The following is a 19,706-nucleotide window of genomic DNA, read 5'->3' as shown; positions in this document are numbered from 1 at the left end:
TCAACATTGGCGGTATTTTGAAAAAAAAAAAAGAAGGGTCTGTTATTGTGGTCCGTGAGCAGCAGCAAAAACAGTGAAAATACTAACTTATGGTAAGTTTACAAGGCATTTGATTGATTCTGTAATGCAGATATGTGTAAAATAGTATATTGTGTTTGTGTTTTTCACTAATGACGGAGAATATCGGCCCTGCTAGCATAAATGAGCTAATTTCAATTCAGGTTTTCACTTTTACTTCATCCGCCATAAAGAGAATGCTAACTAAAACCTGACTGTGAACTTTGACAAGTCTGGCTGTGTTGTACTTAGCATTTAAACAAATAAGCAAATCCATCCCTACACCTTTACACCGTGTCGCTGTGCAGGACGAGAGGAAGGCGAAGCCCGGCGGCCAGCTGTCAGAGGCCGCTCAGAGTGAGCTGATGGAGATGTGCGAGAATCAGTTTGCTCAGCTGGAAAAGGTGCAGCTTTAAACGTGACCCACACTGTCCTTCCTCCCCAGTCACTAGTGGTGCAGCCGCAAACTGTCTGTGTGTGTCTGTGTTGCAGCTCCAGAATGAGATCCTTCTGTGTGAACCAAATTTCTGCCAGAATCCGCAAGAGCAGGTCAGATTGTTTTTATGTCTTCACCTTTCATGATACATGGAAGGGTGAAATACATTTAGCATTAAAGAACAATGGGTGGGGGGGGGTTGTCATTAAAATAGATAGCAAAGCTAGCTCAAAAGGTCTGCATGGTTGTCTTCAAAGCGATTTTGGTATTTATATGCATCTATGGTCCATATGGAGGTGAGCCAAACTTTTTCTGCTTGATCAACAACCAGTTACACAGAAAAATTAGTAAATGCAGGACAGAGTTGATAAAAAGTGTTTGGATTGTAATAAATAACTCTATACCGGGATTAATAAAGTATCTATCTATCTATCTATCTATCTATCTATCTATCTATCTATCTATCTATCTATCTATCTATCTATCTATCTATCTATCTATCTATCTATCTATCTATCTATCTATCTATCTATCTTTCAAGCTTTCATCCAGCTTTCACTTAACTGGAATCATATGCTCACGTGGTGGTCCAAATATACTCAATATATGTCTGATATATTTGTCTTAATATTGTTGGACTTATTTGTTACTTTTAAATCAGCTAATCTAACAGTTTACTACGCAACAGTACCTGGTTGTCTCCTGACAGTTTTATTTTTATCCGTTTACTGTCATCAAAAAAGAACAAAGTGGCACAGGAAAAAACAGGGAATTAATATTTCGTCTTATAAAAACTTGAAGTAATGTATCTTTTTTTCTTCAAAAGTGTGTAAATCGCCTGATAGCCACAAAAGCTGAACTCAAGCACTTGCTGACGGTGGAGCCTAAATGTGAGTCCTCTATTCAATCTGTGGTGGTATCTGTATCAGCAGAACTACTTTTATCTATTGTGTTTGTTTGTTCTGGTTCACATAGTGTTGGCGTCAAATTCAGAGGTTTTACTTCAAGCGGGAAAAGACGAGGTATGTCTGTGAAGCACTGAAGTCTCTGAAGTGTCTTGGCTGTATTGATTTTGTGATACATACAGTATTTCTCTTTTGTTTTCCACAGATGCTAAAGCTGTGCTCTGAACTTGAAATGGTTTTTTCTTGCTATGAAGCAAAAAGAGACAAACTGAGAGAAACCAAAGAACTGTATGTTAACATTTAATCACAGTATAAGTTTTGCATAACTTATTATGTAAGAGAGACTTTAAACATTTTCTGTGTTTTGTTTTGTTTTGTTAGTGAACTGAAGTGGCTAGAAGAGAAGAAGCAGGCACTGATGGCTGCCAATGAATACGTGGAACGACTTCAATCAGAAAAGAAGAATCTAACAGAGCATAGGTGAGGGTGGAGGCAAAAATCACACATAACTGGAGGAGTTAAGGGGGAACCATCTTTACTGGATGGTAGAAAAGCATGTGTTGAAGTGAAGTGTGAAAGTGTGAAATACTTTTATTTAAGGAAGACAACTGGACAACGTATTTAAGTTGTATTTTTTTAATTGTAATAATTTTTAATCGCATATCTGATTAAATGTGATTCTTTGTTGCTCACACATCCATCATTCATTTCCAAATTGTGGCACAAGGGAGGAAAGTACCGTCAATTGCATCACTTGAACCATGTGGTATAAAGACGGCTTTAGAGTATGTGTGGGTATTCCAGTGTGTTGCAGGACACCAAGGTGAAAATTCAGAAAATGAAGCTGTATCAGGAAAGGTTAATGGAGTGTCTTGGAGACATCCTGGAGACACACATTCCTCACCCCCACAATGGATCCACCGTAAACAAGAAGAAGAAGGTGCAGTGAGCTGTTTTGTTCCATTCTCTTTTTATTTGCCAGCGTTTTTGTATTGCAAAAACATTCTGTCACTGGTTCAATGCATCTTACATCTTCTCTGTTGATTTTCAGAATATCATTCCAGAGGAGTCTGAGGAAGACTTGATTTCAGTCAGTGACATTCTTGAGGTTAGTTTGATGCATTTTGCAATATGCAGTAAAAGCTGCATGCATTTTAAGTCAACCATTTTGAAGTCAGTCAGTACTGCACACAATAGCTCACTGATAACAAACAAGACCAACGCTACTATAACTAAATACTGCGCCTAGAGTCACAACAAAAATGACGCTTCATTGTCAAAGGAAAATTCTTTTGAAAGTACTTTCATGCGTGAATTGGTAACAGTGAATGATGTAACATCAGAATGATGTCATACTGAATTTTTATCTTCCTCTGTAACCTGCTTCACCCACAGCTTCTCATGAACAAAATCCTGACTTCACCACATGACCCCTATGTGACCATAGACAACACTTTTTGGCCGCCGTACATTGAGATGCTGCTCCGCTACGGTATTGCAGTGAGGCACCAGGAAAGCAACTTCAAGATTCGCCTGGAAACCTTTTACTAAAGAGCTCCTGTTTAGGTCAGCTTTCTTTAAAGTCTTAGAACTCCTTCTGTAATGTAAATATTCAACTATACTAAAAATTCACTTGTACATTTTGGATGACGTCATGTTTGTGTCATGTAAACTCAAATTAAAACTACTTTTCCCTACTGCATTTCCTTTGGTCCCGTTATTTTTGGTGACTGTTGCCTTGCCCTGTAAACAGTCCAGCCTTGTGATCTTTCAGCAAAATGAACCTGCAGGAGGAAGATGAGCAGAAGTAACTGCAGCTGAAGTAAACCTAATGAAACCACAGCTCCAAGCCCCTGAGGTTAACAAAATAGAAATGAGTTGAACAGTCCATTATTTTTATGCTTTGTGAAACCTCAACTAACAAAAACACTGTTAGTCATTTGCTAGTTGCGTGAAGAGCAAACTGCATAAAAACAAAAATACAATGTGTTATGGCTGGGATGAGTGTTCAAATACAAACTGCTGAACGCACCACCGCTGGTAGCTAACGTCAATGTTAGGACACAAGTTAGATCTCTATGTACTATGTACGTTCCTTTTTTAAATTCATTAGCACAGAGATGGGAGAAGTGGGAGTAGGTCAATTTAAGCCTCAGATTGTGACCCTTTACTGGTCACGTTCCTAACTAAAAGTGTAACTTTGGTGTGTGTGAAGGGGTTTAACAGATATCCAGAAGACTTGATGCAGCCTCTCCTGCCCCAGTCAAGCTCTTACGGTTTTCACTGGCTGGCCGGTAGCATCCTAATTTACTACTTAGACAACACTCCCACCTAGTGGCTACAGCAGGAACTCCCCAGGAGTTCGACTCAAAAACTGGGCGTCATATTGGAATTACTTTACTACTTTTCATTATGAGATTCTCATTGATATCGAATTTCCATTGAAGTCACACATATGGGAATCGTTTGATTGTTTTGTAAGTAGATCTGAAGATGTATTCAAAGTTCTAGACTGACTGATCTTCATGTATCATCAGGTAACGATGGGCTGTTATTTATCTTTTCTCGGTTGAATGGTTCTTGAAATTATGGATCAATACTGATTGACTTTTTACAAGTAACAGGCCTTCAATGAAAAGAATTCCGGGTGACTACTTCATGAAGCTAACTGGGAGGATGCCTTACAGTTTGTGGTAATGAGCTTTCTCAGATTCTGATTCTGACAGTTCATTGAAATTGGAAAAACTACAATGCTGGCCTTGATGGTGCCTGATTAAAACCCTTAGCCAACAGCATTTTGTTCTAAAAAGTTACTTTGTGTGTAGATGCAGAAGCTGTGGACTGGAGGATGGAGCTGGGTAATGGTGGGCAAACTATAGACAGATACTCAATGTGCATCAAATTAATCATGAAAACAACCATGAAGATTTGTGACTCTCATGTTCAGAGAATTGCTATGTGTTCATTAAACGGTTGACTTTAAGGTCTTAATTAAAATGTAAAAATAACCGGATACGTAACTTGAACTTATTCTGAGTGTGAGAAGCCTTTTTGTCAGGTCCTATCAAGAATATTGATATATTCAGACCTCTGCACCTGTTCCTTAATTTAAATCTGTCACAAGGAAGTGAGCTTTCTTCTTGATGGGTTTGCATATCAAGAACAAAGATAAAATGTGATATTGGTACAATGTAATGCAACTGTTCAAACAGAAAGCCAAAGTAATCTTAAATGTGAAGTAAAATGTAGTGTGCTGTCTAATCAGAACGTTGTCTATTCTACATCTGTAAAATATAATGTATCCACATTATCAACCATACTGATTACTGAATGAGCAGTATTTAACATATTTTCAATTATTGGAATCTAATAATTTTTTATTAATTTCATGTTAAAATAAAGGGATTTAAAGTTGTTATTATCAGTGGAATGAGGCATGTCAGCAGCAAGGTCTCTACTCTAGTAATTAAAGTTATCAAATGCATGTGGTTTCGTGAAAAGTACAATAGTTGTCTCAATGGAAATATAAAGTAGCATTTGTAGCAGTGGTGGTGGTGGTGGTAGTAGTAGTAGTAGTAGTAGTAGTAGCAGTAGTATTAGTAGTAGTAGTAGCAGTAGTCATATTGGTAGTAGTAGTGGTAGTGGTAGTAGCGGTAGCAGTAACAGTAATAGTAGTAGTAGTAGTAGTAGTAGTAGTAGCAGTAATAGTAGTGGTAGTGGTAGCAGTAACAGAGTTTCTGCTACAAGCAGATTACTACCTCAGGGGCCTCACCCCTCAGTCAGATGGGATAGGCTCCAGCTCCCCGTGACCCGCCACAGTGGATGAAGCGGAAGAAAATGAATGAATGAATGAATGAATGAATGATGATGATTATGATTATTATTATTTGTAGAAGTAGTAGCAGTAGTAATGGTAGAAGTAGCGCTAGTAGTAGTAGTAGTAGTAGTGGTGGTAGCAGTAGTAGTAGTAGTAGTAGTAGTGGTAGATGTAGCGCTAGTAGTAGTAGTGGTGGTGGCAGACTTCAGTGGAGACTTCAGTAGCAGTAATATTAATAATAGGAGTAGTAGTAATAGTGTTAGTAGCAGTAGTTAGTAGTAGTAATACAGTAGTAGTAGTAGTGGTACTAGAGAAGAGTACATGCTTCCTTTGATCCTACAGTTATTAACATGGTTTAATAAACTGTGATTGATGTATATCCATATTAACTTGTGCTCTTGAATTGGTTTCAAGAACTTTTTATGGTTTTTATCTTCAAAGAATTCGGGAGCTTATAAAAATGCAGTGTTGCGTTCAGGCTCAGGGAAAACTCAACACTCGGCAATCATTAGTTATCACGCAACGAGTTCAAGACAAATTCGTGAGTAGGAGTTTTGGATTATTTTTTTTAAATTAGCAGATTACATTTATTAAAATGAATATTTGAAACTTAATTCCTAAGAAAGTTTGCTTCAGGTGACGACAGAGCCGTCGTCCAATCCCGTGTTGCCGCCGCGTCAGCGTTAGATTTCATGTGGGCGGAGAGCGGATTCCGGTTCCGGGTGTTTTCATAGCTCACTCTTGGTCGTTTAAACCCTCCGATTATGCTATTTTATCAGGAACTTATTTCAATTATCGACTGCTCGTAATAAAAGTAATTTAAAGTGAAAAAGTCCAAATACAGCCGTGAATATGACGACGCGTGCGGAGAGAGAGAAGGCCCAGAAACTGAACGAGCAGCACCACGCCATTCTGTCCAAAATGCTGAGAGAGGAGGACGACAACAAGTACTGCGCCGACTGCGAGGCGAAAGGTAGACCCTTACACCACCGACATTTCGTTTTGATTTCACAAAGTTCCTATTTCCCCATTAGAACCGTGTTTAATGCCGTCTTAACAATGCCGCATCCGCATTGGTGAGTCAGGCTAAGCTAACTCGCTAATGTTAAAGTGGCTCCTGCTAGTCAGCTGACATCTTTCCCTGAAGCTAAACTAAGTAGCTAACTAGCAAGAGAACTTATCTAAAACCAACACCAGCCCCACGCAGCGCCTCTCCCACCCGATATCTCCAGTTGTAACGCGTTTAGCGAGCCGAAGAAGGTCCGTCCAGGGTTTTCGACTCTTCTTAACATCACGTCAAGTCACGGGTACAAATAAAATGCAGATCCTGCTTGTGCCTCTTTTGAGTGACTGCAGGGTTTTTCCAAGTCTTGGCAGTGGTTAAAGTTACGATTTGTTATTTATGCTTCATCAGGTCCAAGATGGGCATCCTGGAATCTAGGAGTATTTATCTGCATCCGGTGTGCTGGAATCCACAGGAACCTGGGAGTACACATATCCAGAGTGAAATCAGTCAACCTGGACCAATGGACCTCAGAACAAATCCAGGTACGGTTTTAATGCTAACATAGGGACATTTATTTATACCTACCCCTTATTGACAATTATCTGTCCATTTTAGCATTTGAGACCTCTTGACGATTCAGCAATTTCACGTGCAATTACTACCTCAAGAAGCTCCTGTGAGCAATAAATTTTGGGCTTCATTTAGTCCCAAGTGTGGTTGAGGCTTCAAATATATCAGATCCTACACTTCCCATAATGCAAAGTAATGGCATCTGTCAGGAGGCTGCATGCGTCCCACATCTGATTTCAACTTCCTATTGCTAATAACCAACCTGTTGATAATCACAGCTGGACAGAGGTCTTCTGACCACTCCAACGTGGAGCGTGGCATGTGGTGTCTGAGAAGGTGAAGGAATCCAGATGTCGATATTTGTCATCTCAAATCATCTGGGTTGTTTCCCAAAGCCAGAGAAATCAGAACATCAGGACATCATGACACTGCTTCGTCATGCACGTACAAACACTTATTATCTATTTATGTGTCTGTCTTTCCATATTTTCAGAGTATACAGAGTATGGGGAACACTAAGGCCAGGCAGCTTTATGAGGCCAACCTTCCAGAAAGCTTCAGAAGGCCTCAAACCGACCAGTATCCTTCCTGTCAGCAGATACTGAAAGAACTGAAACATGCCTGAAACTTCATATATGAAACTTCTTTGTTTTTGTAGTCACGTTGTTGTCCCTGTTTATCCATAACTCTGACTTCAGCGCTGTGGAAGTCTTCATCAGGGATAAATATGAGAAGAAGAAATACTACAGCAAGAATGTGACCAATGGGAGTAGCGTATGTATCAGTTACTTTATATTAGATAACTCAAAAGAAGTTTGCAAACTTTTACAATTTAAGTTGTGTGAGTAGGAATCGGTTTTTCTTCTTCTGCGTCGTTTTTGAAAAATTGGTTTTCTTTTTTAAAGCCAAAAGATGGTAGGAAAGACAGGGAGGCAGACCGAGGCAGTAAAGCATCATCTTACTCCAAGGTACGTATTTCTTACACATTTTTTGTTAGTAAGGCTTTGTAAACATGTCCCTTAACATTTTCATACCACATGGAGGTCATTTCTTTCTTTAAATTTCTAAAGAGTGAAGACTACAGGCCAGCCCCCAAAATCAGCCCTGTTAAGACTTCAGAACCATCTGTGAACCTTCTAGGCCTCGGTTAGTATTTTTTACACATAATTGTTATCTTTATCGGCAATTCTTCACTTCTGAATGGATGAACAAATACAAACTCAGTGATGTGGGAGTTTTAGCTGACGTTTTAGTGACTTGAATTATTCATGATACTTTATATATTATTGCATGTCCGTGATGGTGTTGGTATCCTGTTCCTGTGTTGTTGCCGCTTGCTGATGCTTCAGCATGTTACGACTGCTTTCACACGACAGGACCAAACCATGACAGTCACTATCTTCAGCTTCTGTTATCAATGTAAACTTGCTGCCTCCATGTGCATTACAGTATTTTCGGCATTATAAGGTGCACCTAAAACCCTTTAATTTTCTCAAAAACCAACAGTGCAGCTCATAAGCCAGTGCACCTTATATATGAAAACAGTTTTAAACTAGGCTATTCATTAAAGATGCACCTTATAATCAGATATGCCTTATAATCAGGTGCTCCTTATAATCCAGTGCGCCTTGCATATGGAAGACGTTTTAAAATAGACTATTCGTTGAAGGCGCGCCTTATAGTCCAGTGTGCCTTATAGTGCAGAAAATACTGTAATCAGGTTCAAGTGGTGTCAACAGGCAGCGTCACGTGTCAAAGGCTCACCATGATCCTCCTTCAGGTAGCATCCAGCACCCTGTAACTTAGGAGTCGGTGTGACTTTGTGATTCTGTTAATCAAACAGCCATTGGGTGAAGCTGTCCCACGTCTGGTCTATGAGCTGTAATGTAGTCTATTGTCTTTAATGAAGAAATGAAATTAGTCCCCTCTTAAACTTTCCAACTATCCTCCGTGAGGCTTGTTTTGATGCCACTACAGGAAGCGGAAAGCTGCTGACTCTGCTGCTGAGGTTGGCGGCTGACGAGCAGCTTCTTCTTTTTAAATCTACATTTATAATCTGTTTTTTGAAAGATCATGGCTGAATATTTCCAAGGGCAAACAGTAAAATAATCGAATAACTGAATGGAATAAAATAGACAGTACAAGCAGTCATGTGCTGCTGGATCACAAGCAGTAAATTGAATGTTATAGGAATAATGTGACATCCTTTCATTACAGCAATGTCATTTACAGTTTAAAAAGAACGACCAATTTATGCTACTGAGTGGTGTGAAGGGGCATTACATTATTCTTTGGATTTGTTGTTATCATTTTGTGGCCAATGAGCTAATAAGGGTAAGTTGATTAAATTTTTATTGCACTAACGTTATGCTGACTGCGTGGGCTCTTCGGCAGCAGCAGGAGGGCACAGTAAAATAAATACAGCATGTTCTCACATTGGCAGACACAAGAGGTGTTTTTTTCTAACACCACTTTTTACAGCAATTATAGATTATTTTAGGATTTTATTTATGATCTCCATAGATACCAGTGTTCCCCAGTTTTCAATTAATTCAGGCAGAATGGGTGATTATCAGTGAGTTATGTGAGTTTGTGAAAAACACTCAACTTATGTTGATTGTGGTGGTCGGGTAACTTTAAAGCTCATTGATATAATTCGAAACACATGCAGAAGTTTTGCTTTTTGATATTTTGTAATTTTATCAGTTGTAATTTTATTTTTCTGTGTTGATGAGTTCTACCCGTTCTTAAAGGTTTGTTGTTGGTGTTAAAAGCGTTTCTTGTAAACTCTAACATATGTAAACCAGCAGCAAGGTGAAAACGTCTTTTTTGTCTTGAGTAGCTCTGTTTGGATATTTATTTCTAGCTGAAATAGGTTTTCATTGAAACCCACCCTGTGTGACACGCTGCCTTCTGGTGAGTTTCTCTTCTCATTTTTCTACTTGTAAAACCAGTTTTGTTACTGTCTGTCGCAGACATACCAACAGCTGCCTCAAGTAGTAATGGTAGCGCAAACACGAGCCAGAACAGCAACGACCTGGATATATTTGGCCCAATGGTATCCAACCCCCTCCCTGCATCCTCATCTTTAGCTCAGTTCTCTCAGGTAAAACTAACACACAATTTCCTTATTCTGATATTGTACCAGTTTCTGCTAAGGAGGGTTTTACAGTAACGGTAGTCTGGTAATCGAGCTGAAATGTAGTGTGGAGTAAAAAAAAAAAAAAAAAAAACAACTTGTCTCAAACAATCAGCATCAGAAGAGTCTAAGGCCCTTTCTACACGTAGCCGGATCTTTTTTTGTTGTGGATATGCCTTTCGTCCACACGACAACGCAGATATCCGGGACGAAAACGCTGGCAAAAGTGAAGTTTTTTGAAAACGCCAGGTCTGCGTTGTCGTGTTGACACTGTAACTGAAACCTTTTCTTTCCGGGCGTCTCCCTGCGACGAAAACTACTGTGATGTCAGTGTGTGTGACCCATGTCTACATGTACACACAGAGTGGACGGAGTTAAAACCGGCTATTTTTTGACATATAACAGCTCCACGTCGAAGACTCGTTGATAAACATGCTTAACAGTTGGATTTTTTTTCGTCTGTTTCTTTCTTTATGAGTCATAAATTTTATACATTCATTCATTCATGTTCCTCGCCAAAGATGCTGACGCCAGTTCTGGGTCAGACCGGGATGCGCTGCCTGCTGGTGGGAGAACTCTGATGGAGGTTGTCCTCTGTGAGGAACGACGTGAATTTCCTTTCGCTCTCGGAGTTGTTACGGAGTTGTTATGCTTACTGAATTTCCTTCGGGATGAATAAAGTGTCTATAAACGTATTCATCAATGCACTTATGCAGTTAAGTGTGGACAGTGACTCTTTAGAAAACGCTGTCATGTGGATGCAAATTTTTTCTATGCAGGCAAAAAATGCTACAGTTTCAAACAGATCCGGCTACCTGTAGACGTCATTTAAGACAACAGGCAGATAAAAAAAACAGTAATTACCCTAAATCAAATAAAACTGTAGATGAGGATCACCTTCATTAGAATGTTATTAGTTATCACTGTGAGTAATCTTTTAAGTTCTCTGAAACCCCCTGCAGGTATGGTTTAAGTATTTGGTTTGTATATGGCATATTTTCCTAGTATTAACATCTATTTGTAATTTTTATAACTATTCATTAGATGAATCTTTTGTTTCTGTTGGTCGTTGACCTCATTTGTTCGTTGTTCACTGGATCCAGAATACGAACTAAGACCTGTGTGAAATCATCTTTAGCCTCTGCCGTAGATGAGTGTCACGATGCACCAGAATGATAACTTTAACATTAAAATTTAATTTTTCATATCATGTTGATAATGTGTATGAGAGTGCTGTATCTCTCGACCTCCCAACACTGAAAAGAGGTGATACACACAAAGCTGTAGATGAATTTACAGATATTGCACTATTATTATTTATTACGGTATTTAATAATTCTCAATAATGCCTGGTTAAACTTAAAATTATGACTGATGTACAAGGACTACTTTCTTTCAACATGAGTAAAGCAGTTTATTTTCTTCCACTAAAGCATTAGAAGGGTTTTAATTGATATTATTTCATGCTTGTCACTGGATTTTCTAAAAGTATTCATCTGTTTCCTATTTTAGGTGAGCTCCAGCAATGTGGCCAGCACTCCAACGCCAGCCGCCCCAGCAGGAGACGTCAGCTCAGGTTCAGGCCAGGGAGACCTCGACTTGTTCAGTGACAACAGCAGATCCACTAAAAATGATGACACCACTAAGAAGCCCCTGTCCAAAGACTCCATCCTGTCCCTGTATGGAACCAACAGCATGTCCCAACAAGCTGCTGCAGGTGAGGACAGTTGGAATAATGAGTCTGAGTATATATTTGCTTTGTTAATCCTACGTTATTGATCTAGTAATTGTACAGAGTACAGAGTAATGCATTTCTGGGTTAGGGTTGTCTATTCTGTCTGGCGGCGATGTGCTGTGAGATTCACGGCGGTGAGACACCGATGTTAAAGTCAGTTCTATGAGTGAAACAGAGCATCGCATTTGCCAGTAAATTAGCAGCCTGACATTAAAAACTGGTTAAAAAACTGTTCAGGATGCACAGCGGCAAATAGCTGCACCTCACCTCTGACTGGACTACCGATCGATCGAAACAAGATTTGATTAATAAACGAAGACGAATGTCGGAGCTTAAATATCTGCTTCGAACTTCAGAAATAATCCGCCCTGTTCGAACTGAGTGGTCCAGTTTTTAATGTCAGGTTTTTTAATATGGCGTATTTTTCCAGACAGAGTGGCAAATACGCCACTTTGTCTGGCTCATAGAACTGACTTCTACGTCGGTGAACCTCACCACACGTCACTGAGAGCTGAGAATCGTCTCTGCTCTTCTCTCAACTGCTTGCGCCTGGAGAATTCTGTTGGTTTTCTGTAAATAGCGTTGAGAAACGTCTTTAGACCAGCTCTATTTGGACAGATCCATAAGCAGACTTCTGTTAGGATTTGGCGCAATAGAAATAAAATCTAATTTGACTGTTTTTAGATAATTTTGTACTACAGTATTTTGTAGTAGTTTTATCAGTAAATCTCAGCAGCTAAGGAAAAAACCCATGCGTATTGACTTCTTTCTAAGACGGCAAAGTGATCAGGTTTCCTTGAGGAAGCTCAGAACGGCCTCATTGACATAACAATAGGGGCTGTTCAGTTGATTAAAGGTACTCAGTCATGAATGCTCCATCTAGTGGACAGATAGCGCAACTACAGCCTCTAGTTTTTTTAATCTATTTAGTCAGTCAAGGTGCGCCAAGAGTATGTAGGACTATGGATGTAATGGAATTTTGCATTGTGACGACCAATCCAGTTACAGAACAGAGGATGGTGAATTAGAAGAAGACAGAAGTTGCGAAAGCTTATGATGAAACAGTTTATGTATGTCAGAGCTCACCCGCGAGTGAACAAGGTGTCGCTCTGAGAAAAGCATCGAGTGATTGGTCAAGAACAGAAAGAAAACAACAATAAATGTCTGGAGTGACAGAGAAAGTCCACGGAAGGAGATTGATTGATATAAAGCGCTGGCAGCTAATGAGTTAATGCATAAAGAAAAAATGAAGTTATAGAAGCCAGCAGTGAACTCTCCTTCACCGTGAAACATAATATTTAATAGTTATCAAATCCTCCAAAAGCTGAGAGATGGAATCTGTCTTGTCAGACTCGGCTCTGTCTTCAAAGTAACGGTTTATTCACCAAGCTAATGCTTGCACCGGTAGCCATGGTTACACAGCCACTTAACACTGTTCTCCCTGCCTCCTCAGCCGGCATGTTTATGGGCCCCTCCCAGATGCCGTTTCCCGTCCAGGCCGCTGCTGGCTATCAGGCCTTCCCTGGCATGGGTGCAACCATTCCACCGACAACCGTTATGGGTGCCATGATTCCTCAGAGCGGCACGGCCATGATGGGGCCCAGTCCAGGCATGATGGTGGGGATGACAGTGCCTAATGGTTTCATGGGGAATTCACCCACCGCTGGTGTGATGGGCATGACGCAAAGGATGATGGGCCCTCAAGGGAGCGCGATGCCCACAGGCATGATGCCTGCTCCAATGTACGCCATCCAGCCTGGGCAGCAGGCTCAATGGAACATGGGTCAGGTACGTATACTGTGCTAGAATTTATATTTCAAGCATTTCCAAAACCGATCTTGTTTTGTGAGGTTGTGTACGCACGTACGTACGTGTGTGTTTGTGTGTGTTGTTCAGTCAGTCAGTCAGTCAGTCAGGTGTGTGCATGTCTAACGGTGATTATTATTTGTGAGATGCATTGTAACAAGAGTAAGTGTACAGAGACTGCAGCTTAGTAAAGTTCATAGTGGATTTCTTGTTGCTAAGAAAGTGTTCATTATTTTTTTTAGCAACACTTACGTTGGACAAAACTTTATGGAAACAAAGGAGGCAGCCCACAATTCCATGTTTGTGTTCCACCAGTCAATTCCATAATCATGAAACGATTTTATAAGCATCAGTTTTTAATATCACATCATTTTACTTAAGGTAATGTCCTTTATTGTTTCAAATATAGAATGAGATACAGTAGTAGTTTGTTGGCCTAACCCAATATGTCTGCCTAACATAAATGTAACAACCATTTTCACACTGCCATTATAATCAACATTATAATTATTAGTAAGACCGAAGAAGTTGAGCAACAACATTCATCATCACAGACTCGAGGCTTAAATTAGGCAAAGACAGAGAAATGGGAAGAGCGTTAGAGCTGCGACCCACAACCAGTCTACAGTTATAATGCTGGTAGTGAGGATAGGGAGGTTTTCAATAGAAGTAGTATTTTGTGGATCCATCTGAAAGTAAAAATTAGGCGTCATGGTCAAATAAAGTTTTTATCTTTTTTTCCTCTGCACAAAGAAGTCAACACTGTGTGTGTGTGTGTGTGGGGGGGGGGGTGTAGGGTGTGTTAGTCAGTCACCAGATGGCAGCATAAGCAAGACTTTGAATAAAAGCGTCACTGGTGTCCTAAATCCGTGCTGTGTACATGATGCGCCTGAACAGGCTTGAATGTGTCAACGTAAAACGTAGATGTGGATGTTAACGCTCTCAGTGTATAACTTTATATTCCAGAGGTAATTCAGATCACTCTGAAATTCCTCAGGTGAATCAGCAGATGTCAAGCTTGGCTCTGAACGGTGCAGGCGGTCAGATGGCCTTCGGTCAGCCTCCTTCAGCTATGGGTGGATGGGCAGCTGCTGGATCCAGCCAGACTCTAAGCACACAGCTATGGAAATGAGTCCTTCAGAGGGTTGATGGTCGGCAGCGGACGAGTCCAGTCTGCAGAAAGGGCAGAATATATCTTGCGCTTTCCTGCACCTCCTTATGAACTGGTGCCCAGTTCCATCACAGATCCAGCCTTCAGAACATGACAACTGTATCTCTTCTCTTTCTTTCTCTATTTCTCTCTTTCTCTCTATTGTGTGAGTGAATTGGGAGTCATACAAGATTACATCCTGGCAGTCGTATGGTTTTTGGTCATAACCTTTATTTTCCTTTTTTGGGAAAAAAAATACAGGAGACAGTCCAAACAAAAATGATATCAACATATCAGAAAAGCTGCAGGACCAGTTACACAAGCTTTTATTGTATCTCTGTATCGTTATAAGATTATAGAACATTTAAATAAATAGTATTTAATGGGAGAAGATAGGACTATTAAGTCTGTCAGTACTGCTCCCAAATGTACAGCTCTGTATAACCTACTTTTAAAGTACTTGTGGTTCCCCTATAAAATTAAAGTGATAATAAATTACTTGTTTTCATGCGTCTTCTGTGAGTCCATTGCAGTATACTTTTTAAAAACCCAGTTTAATTTAGGATGTAAATAACATGCATCTACTGCTTTTCAGTCTTTATGACCTCAAGTAAAGGTTTTTTGTTTTCAATTCAAATTTTTAATTGTAATGCTAAATTTCAGCGAATCAATTGCCTCCATCTAACCCTGTCTTCTGCATCCTCTTCTCTCACACCAACTACCTTAATGTCCTCTTTCACTACATCCATGAACCTCCTCTTTGGTCTTCCTCTAGGTCTCCTGCCTGGCAGTTCAAAACTCAGCATCCTTCTACCAGTATATTCCCTATCTCTCCTCTGGACATGTCCAAACCATCTCAGTCTGGCCTCTCTGACTTTATCTCCAAAACCTCTAACATGTGCTGTCCCTCTGATGTACTCATTCCTGATCCTATCCTTCCTGATCACTCTCAAAGAGAACCTCAGCATCTTCATCTCTGCTACTTCCAGCTCTGTCTCCTGTCTTTTCCTCAGAGACACTGTCTCTAGACCAAACAACATCGCTGGTCTCACCAGTTTTGTACACCTTTCCTTTTATTTTAGCTGAAACTAATATCACACATCACACCTGACACTTTTCTCCACCTGTTCCATCCTGCCTGTACACGCCTCTTCACCTCTTTTCCACACTCCATTGCTCTTGACTGTTGAGCCTAAGTACTTCAAATCCTCCACCTTCTTGATCTCTTCTCCCTGTAACCTCACTCTTCCACTTGGGTCCCTCTCATTCACACACATGTAGTCTGTCTTAATGCAGCTAACTTTCATTCCTCTCCTTTCCAAGACAAACCTCCACCTCTCTAGCTTACCTGTTCCCTGCTCTCACTGCTGATCACAATGTCATCTGCAAACATCATAGTCCATGGAGATTCCTGTATAACCTCGTCTGTCAGCCTGAAATTTAAAGGTCCAATATTGTATTCTTGAATTAATTCCACACAGCTGTCAGACGTCCATCTATACTGTAATCATTATGGATTGCCCCAAAATGATCCTGAATTTCAGCTATTTAAAGGTTGCTCAACTAGGCTCTACTGACAACAGGCTGTTTATGTCCTGCACCATTAAATACTAATGAGCACCGTCTGTCAACGCTGGTCTCGTCTGCTGTGTCGAATAAAGCTGAGATCTAAAAGCATAAGAATTGCAGAACTAGTTTGTTGTGGTGGTGGCACGGTGACGTAGTGGGTAGTGCTGTTGCTGCACAACACGGTGGGTCCGCCCGGGTCCAGGTTCGAGTCCCGCTCTGTGCGGAGTTTGCATGTTCTCCCCGTGGCTGCGTGGGTTCTCTCCGGGTTCTCTGGCTTCCTTCCACCTCCAAAAACATGCGCTTCAGATTAATTGGCCGGTCCCAAATTGCAAGTGAGTGTGTGTGTGCGTGGTTGTCTGTCTTTGTGTGTGGCTCTGCGGCGCACTGGCGTTGTGCCTGGAGTGTTCCCCGTCTCACGCCCTATGCCAGCTGGGATAGGCTCCAGCTCCCCGTGACCCACTGGAGCGGATAAAGTGGAAGGAAATGGATTGATGGATTGTTTGTGTTGGTACTGAATGCTAGTTGAGGATATTTGAAATCTGACCAGACACGTGCAATGTTTGGCTATTTTTAATACATGGAAGAGTAAATTTCTTTGGAAGAAACATTTCTAAATTTGACAAATTAATCTCTACATGCACACAAAACAAGAAATACACGGTGATACTTTGCTGGACTGTCGTTAACTGTTCACGACACACTTTCACTGTAAACATGAGATTGATGAATCGCGTCAGGCTACTGGGTCGTCTCTCATCCCAAAATAAATTTAAAAGACTAGAGTCAACAGTTCATATTCATGGATGGTTCCGAACTGTGGAAGATAGCTGACAGCTTTGGCTTCTTGGCATCTTCCTGCTTTATATCGAAACAAACAAATGAAATTTCATCAAATTAGCACAGACAAACTGGGGTAGACATTCATGTGTATGTCTGTCTGAGCAGAACTGGAAGCCGTCCTGCTCACACAAGTCAATAAAAATGGATTCAAATTGTTTCTATATATTTGAACTGTAGCATAATTCTCTAACTGATCTGCAGCTATGGCCAATATTGAATGCAACATCCTGTTCAATTTGTTATTCTGGGAGTTTGATGGCGAGTTGGATTTGATCCTGAACCAACGTCGACATAATTCTGAAAAGGCAGGAGACATGCAGGCTTTAATGGAGCTCTATGTCCACCCTAACAACTTCAACACTGCCCATGTTGACAATTTAGACATCATTGAAAACGTCAACATAAACAATATTGATTACAGAGGTGTTGACAACACTAATAATGCCAATGCTGACATCAACGACACTGATCAAAACTCGGAGGACGTTGTGGATGAGGTTGCTTGTGCCTGGCCAGAGTCCAGCATGGCTCATGAAACAGACAAGCTTTTTCTGGGAACATCGAGGAAGAGATCAATGCAGGAAGACAATGAGGACAGAAATGACAGTAGCAGCTTCAGATGATGGGACAAGTTTGACTGCTCCTCTGAAAGTGAAGCTAACAGCACTGACTGCGAGGATTCCACAGAAAACAGGGCCTCTGAACACAAGGATCTTGATGAGGTTGTTGAGGAAGACTTTGTCCATCCAACACAGGGCAGCAAGAGGAGAATCACAGTTGTCAATCTGGCCAAAGTGAGAGGTTGCAGAATATGGAAAATCTGCTGTGTAAACTATACATATTGTCATTGGTGGTGGACTAGCGATGGAGAAGGTCACGTCATCGTAGTAAAGTGAAAGGTGCTACATTTCCCCTTAAGGCAAAGTGAAGGGTTGTCAGACTGACAACCTTTTGGACTGTTTATATAGGAAAGTATTTTCACTGTTACTCTAATGTTCTCGGCTGGTCTTTGTGAACTTTGTTCAGTTCAATGACTTTTGGGATCACTGGAGAGTTCACTTGCTGTGTCCTAGAGCAGTGGTTCCCAACCCCGTGGACCGGTACCTGTCCGTCGGTCATTTGGTACCGGGCCGCACAGAAAGAAAAAATAATTTACATTGCTTCTGTTTTATTTATTTATTTCGAAGTCTGAAAGATGTTTTATTTTGAAAAGTTACCTGATTCTCTTACATCCATCTATGTCAGTGGTCCCCAACAACCGGGTCGCAACCCGGTACCGGTACTGGATTGCGACATGTTTACTCTAGATAGAATAGTAGAAAGTGTGTTGAAAGTGTATTGAAGTGTGTTGAAAGTGTGTAGAAAACAATAGCAAGGTTCACATTCACATTGTGTTGAGCGGTATAGACTGGTGTGAGTTGTTAGAGCAGAGGTTTTGAAGATTGGTGCGTGTAGTGAAGGAGAAAGCGCATAGAGGCAGTTTATGTGGAGAGATCTGCACGCTAGGAAATTCAGGTACAGACTGGAAGTTTCAATCAGGAAACAGATTGAAGAGGGAGGAGTCAAAAGACACAGAGTGGACTTTTCTAAAATTATATCTAGGTGCAGAAACTGCAAAAGAAATCCCCCGTTCAACCCCCCACCACTACTATAAACATGCAGGTCCTAAACATGTTGAGCATATGTATTTGCATGGAAAACAACACAACACTCTTTTAGTCAAGTCAATTCAAAGTCAAACTTTCTTTATTGTCATTATACACATACACAGACGGTACAACGAAATTTCAAAGGCCAGATGGAGTGTTGGTCCAGAGCCGCTGCACCCAAACTGAGGTCAGTGCACCTGCTTCCTATCACCTGCTTCCTATCTCCAATCAGGCGGAGCCTGATTGGAGATAGGAAGCAGGTGCACTGGCATCGCACCTGGAGTGTCCCCTGCCTCACACCCCCAGTCAGCTGGTATAGGCCCCAGCAGCCTGCGACCCGCAACAGCGGACAAAAGCGGTTATGGAAAATGGATGGATAGATGAATGGATGGATGAATGAATTTACTAATTACAGATCATAATGAAGTTCTCCAGGATTGATCATTCATTGATCTGATTGGCTTAAGGGGTTGTGTTAAAATAGACTCCAGTTGAACAGCATCCTAGTTGTGATGGCCCTCCAGCAATAAACTCCAACCATTCTAGAAGAAGAGAAATACGATACAGTGCGCCGGAGTACATTCACGCATCAATGCTCGCGACTTCATCTCATCACGGATTTTTGGTAGGCAGTCACGTGATACCATACGCGCATTCTATTGGCTGACGGCATCCGGAAGTACGCTCCGCTCCGTCAGTCTCAGACTTACATGAGCCACAAAAGTGCTTTAAACAGTCTATCAGGGTGTGGGAAAAGGTAATACAGATAGGTGGTTTAATACCAGTATGGGGAGGGTTCATAAACGTTTAAATTACCGTGAATAATGAGATAGTTTGTCACTTGATCACGGAATTTGTTAATCGCGTGTGGTTCCTGGAACACATTAACTGCAAAGAATGAGGGCACACTGCTTATAAATTTATGATGTCATCTGTCATTTCTTTTAAAAGATACTTTAAATTTAACAATTTTTACACTTTATTTTACATACCCAAACACAGCCACATAAACACATGCACACACAGC

The 19,706-nt window shown here is 40.8% G+C and overlaps 2 protein-coding genes across 3 annotated transcripts; both read left to right on the top strand.

The window, feature by feature from the left end:
* cenpk (centromere protein K) lies at positions 1-3,089 on the top strand. Its single transcript, XM_068322305.1, has 10 exons — positions 1-92; positions 366-461; positions 550-606; positions 1,320-1,383; positions 1,469-1,515; positions 1,604-1,686; positions 1,780-1,878; positions 2,203-2,338; positions 2,450-2,506; positions 2,794-3,089. Exons 1-10 carry the CDS (start codon positions 90-92, stop codon positions 2,947-2,949), a joined length of 798 nt encoding a protein of 265 aa, XP_068178406.1. The 5' UTR covers positions 1-89; the 3' UTR covers positions 2,950-3,089.
* Positions 3,090-5,915: 2,826 nt separating this feature from the next.
* On the top strand, positions 5,916-15,105 carry LOC137600144 (stromal membrane-associated protein 1-like). 2 transcript variants are annotated; one of them, XM_068321579.1, is made up of 10 exons: positions 5,916-6,188; positions 6,630-6,763; positions 7,285-7,370; positions 7,490-7,565; positions 7,697-7,759; positions 7,862-7,937; positions 9,767-9,897; positions 11,443-11,647; positions 13,119-13,453; positions 14,469-15,105. In XM_068321579.1, exons 1-10 carry the CDS (start codon positions 6,068-6,070, stop codon positions 14,601-14,603), a joined length of 1,362 nt encoding a protein of 453 aa, XP_068177680.1. In that variant the 5' UTR covers positions 5,916-6,067; the 3' UTR covers positions 14,604-15,105. The 2 variants fall into 2 exon arrangements, with proteins under 2 accessions (XP_068177680.1, XP_068177681.1); XM_068321580.1 differs by having other exon boundaries at positions 14,438-14,572.
* Positions 15,106-19,706: the final 4,601 nt, after the last annotated feature.

The sequence above is a fragment of the Antennarius striatus genome, chromosome 8, assembly GCF_040054535.1.
Source record: "Antennarius striatus isolate MH-2024 chromosome 8, ASM4005453v1, whole genome shotgun sequence".
NCBI classification, from domain to species: Eukaryota; Metazoa; Chordata; class Actinopteri; order Lophiiformes; family Antennariidae; genus Antennarius; species Antennarius striatus.
The sequence above is the reverse complement of the archived record's forward strand: the minus strand, read 5'-3'. Positions and strand labels throughout refer to the sequence as shown.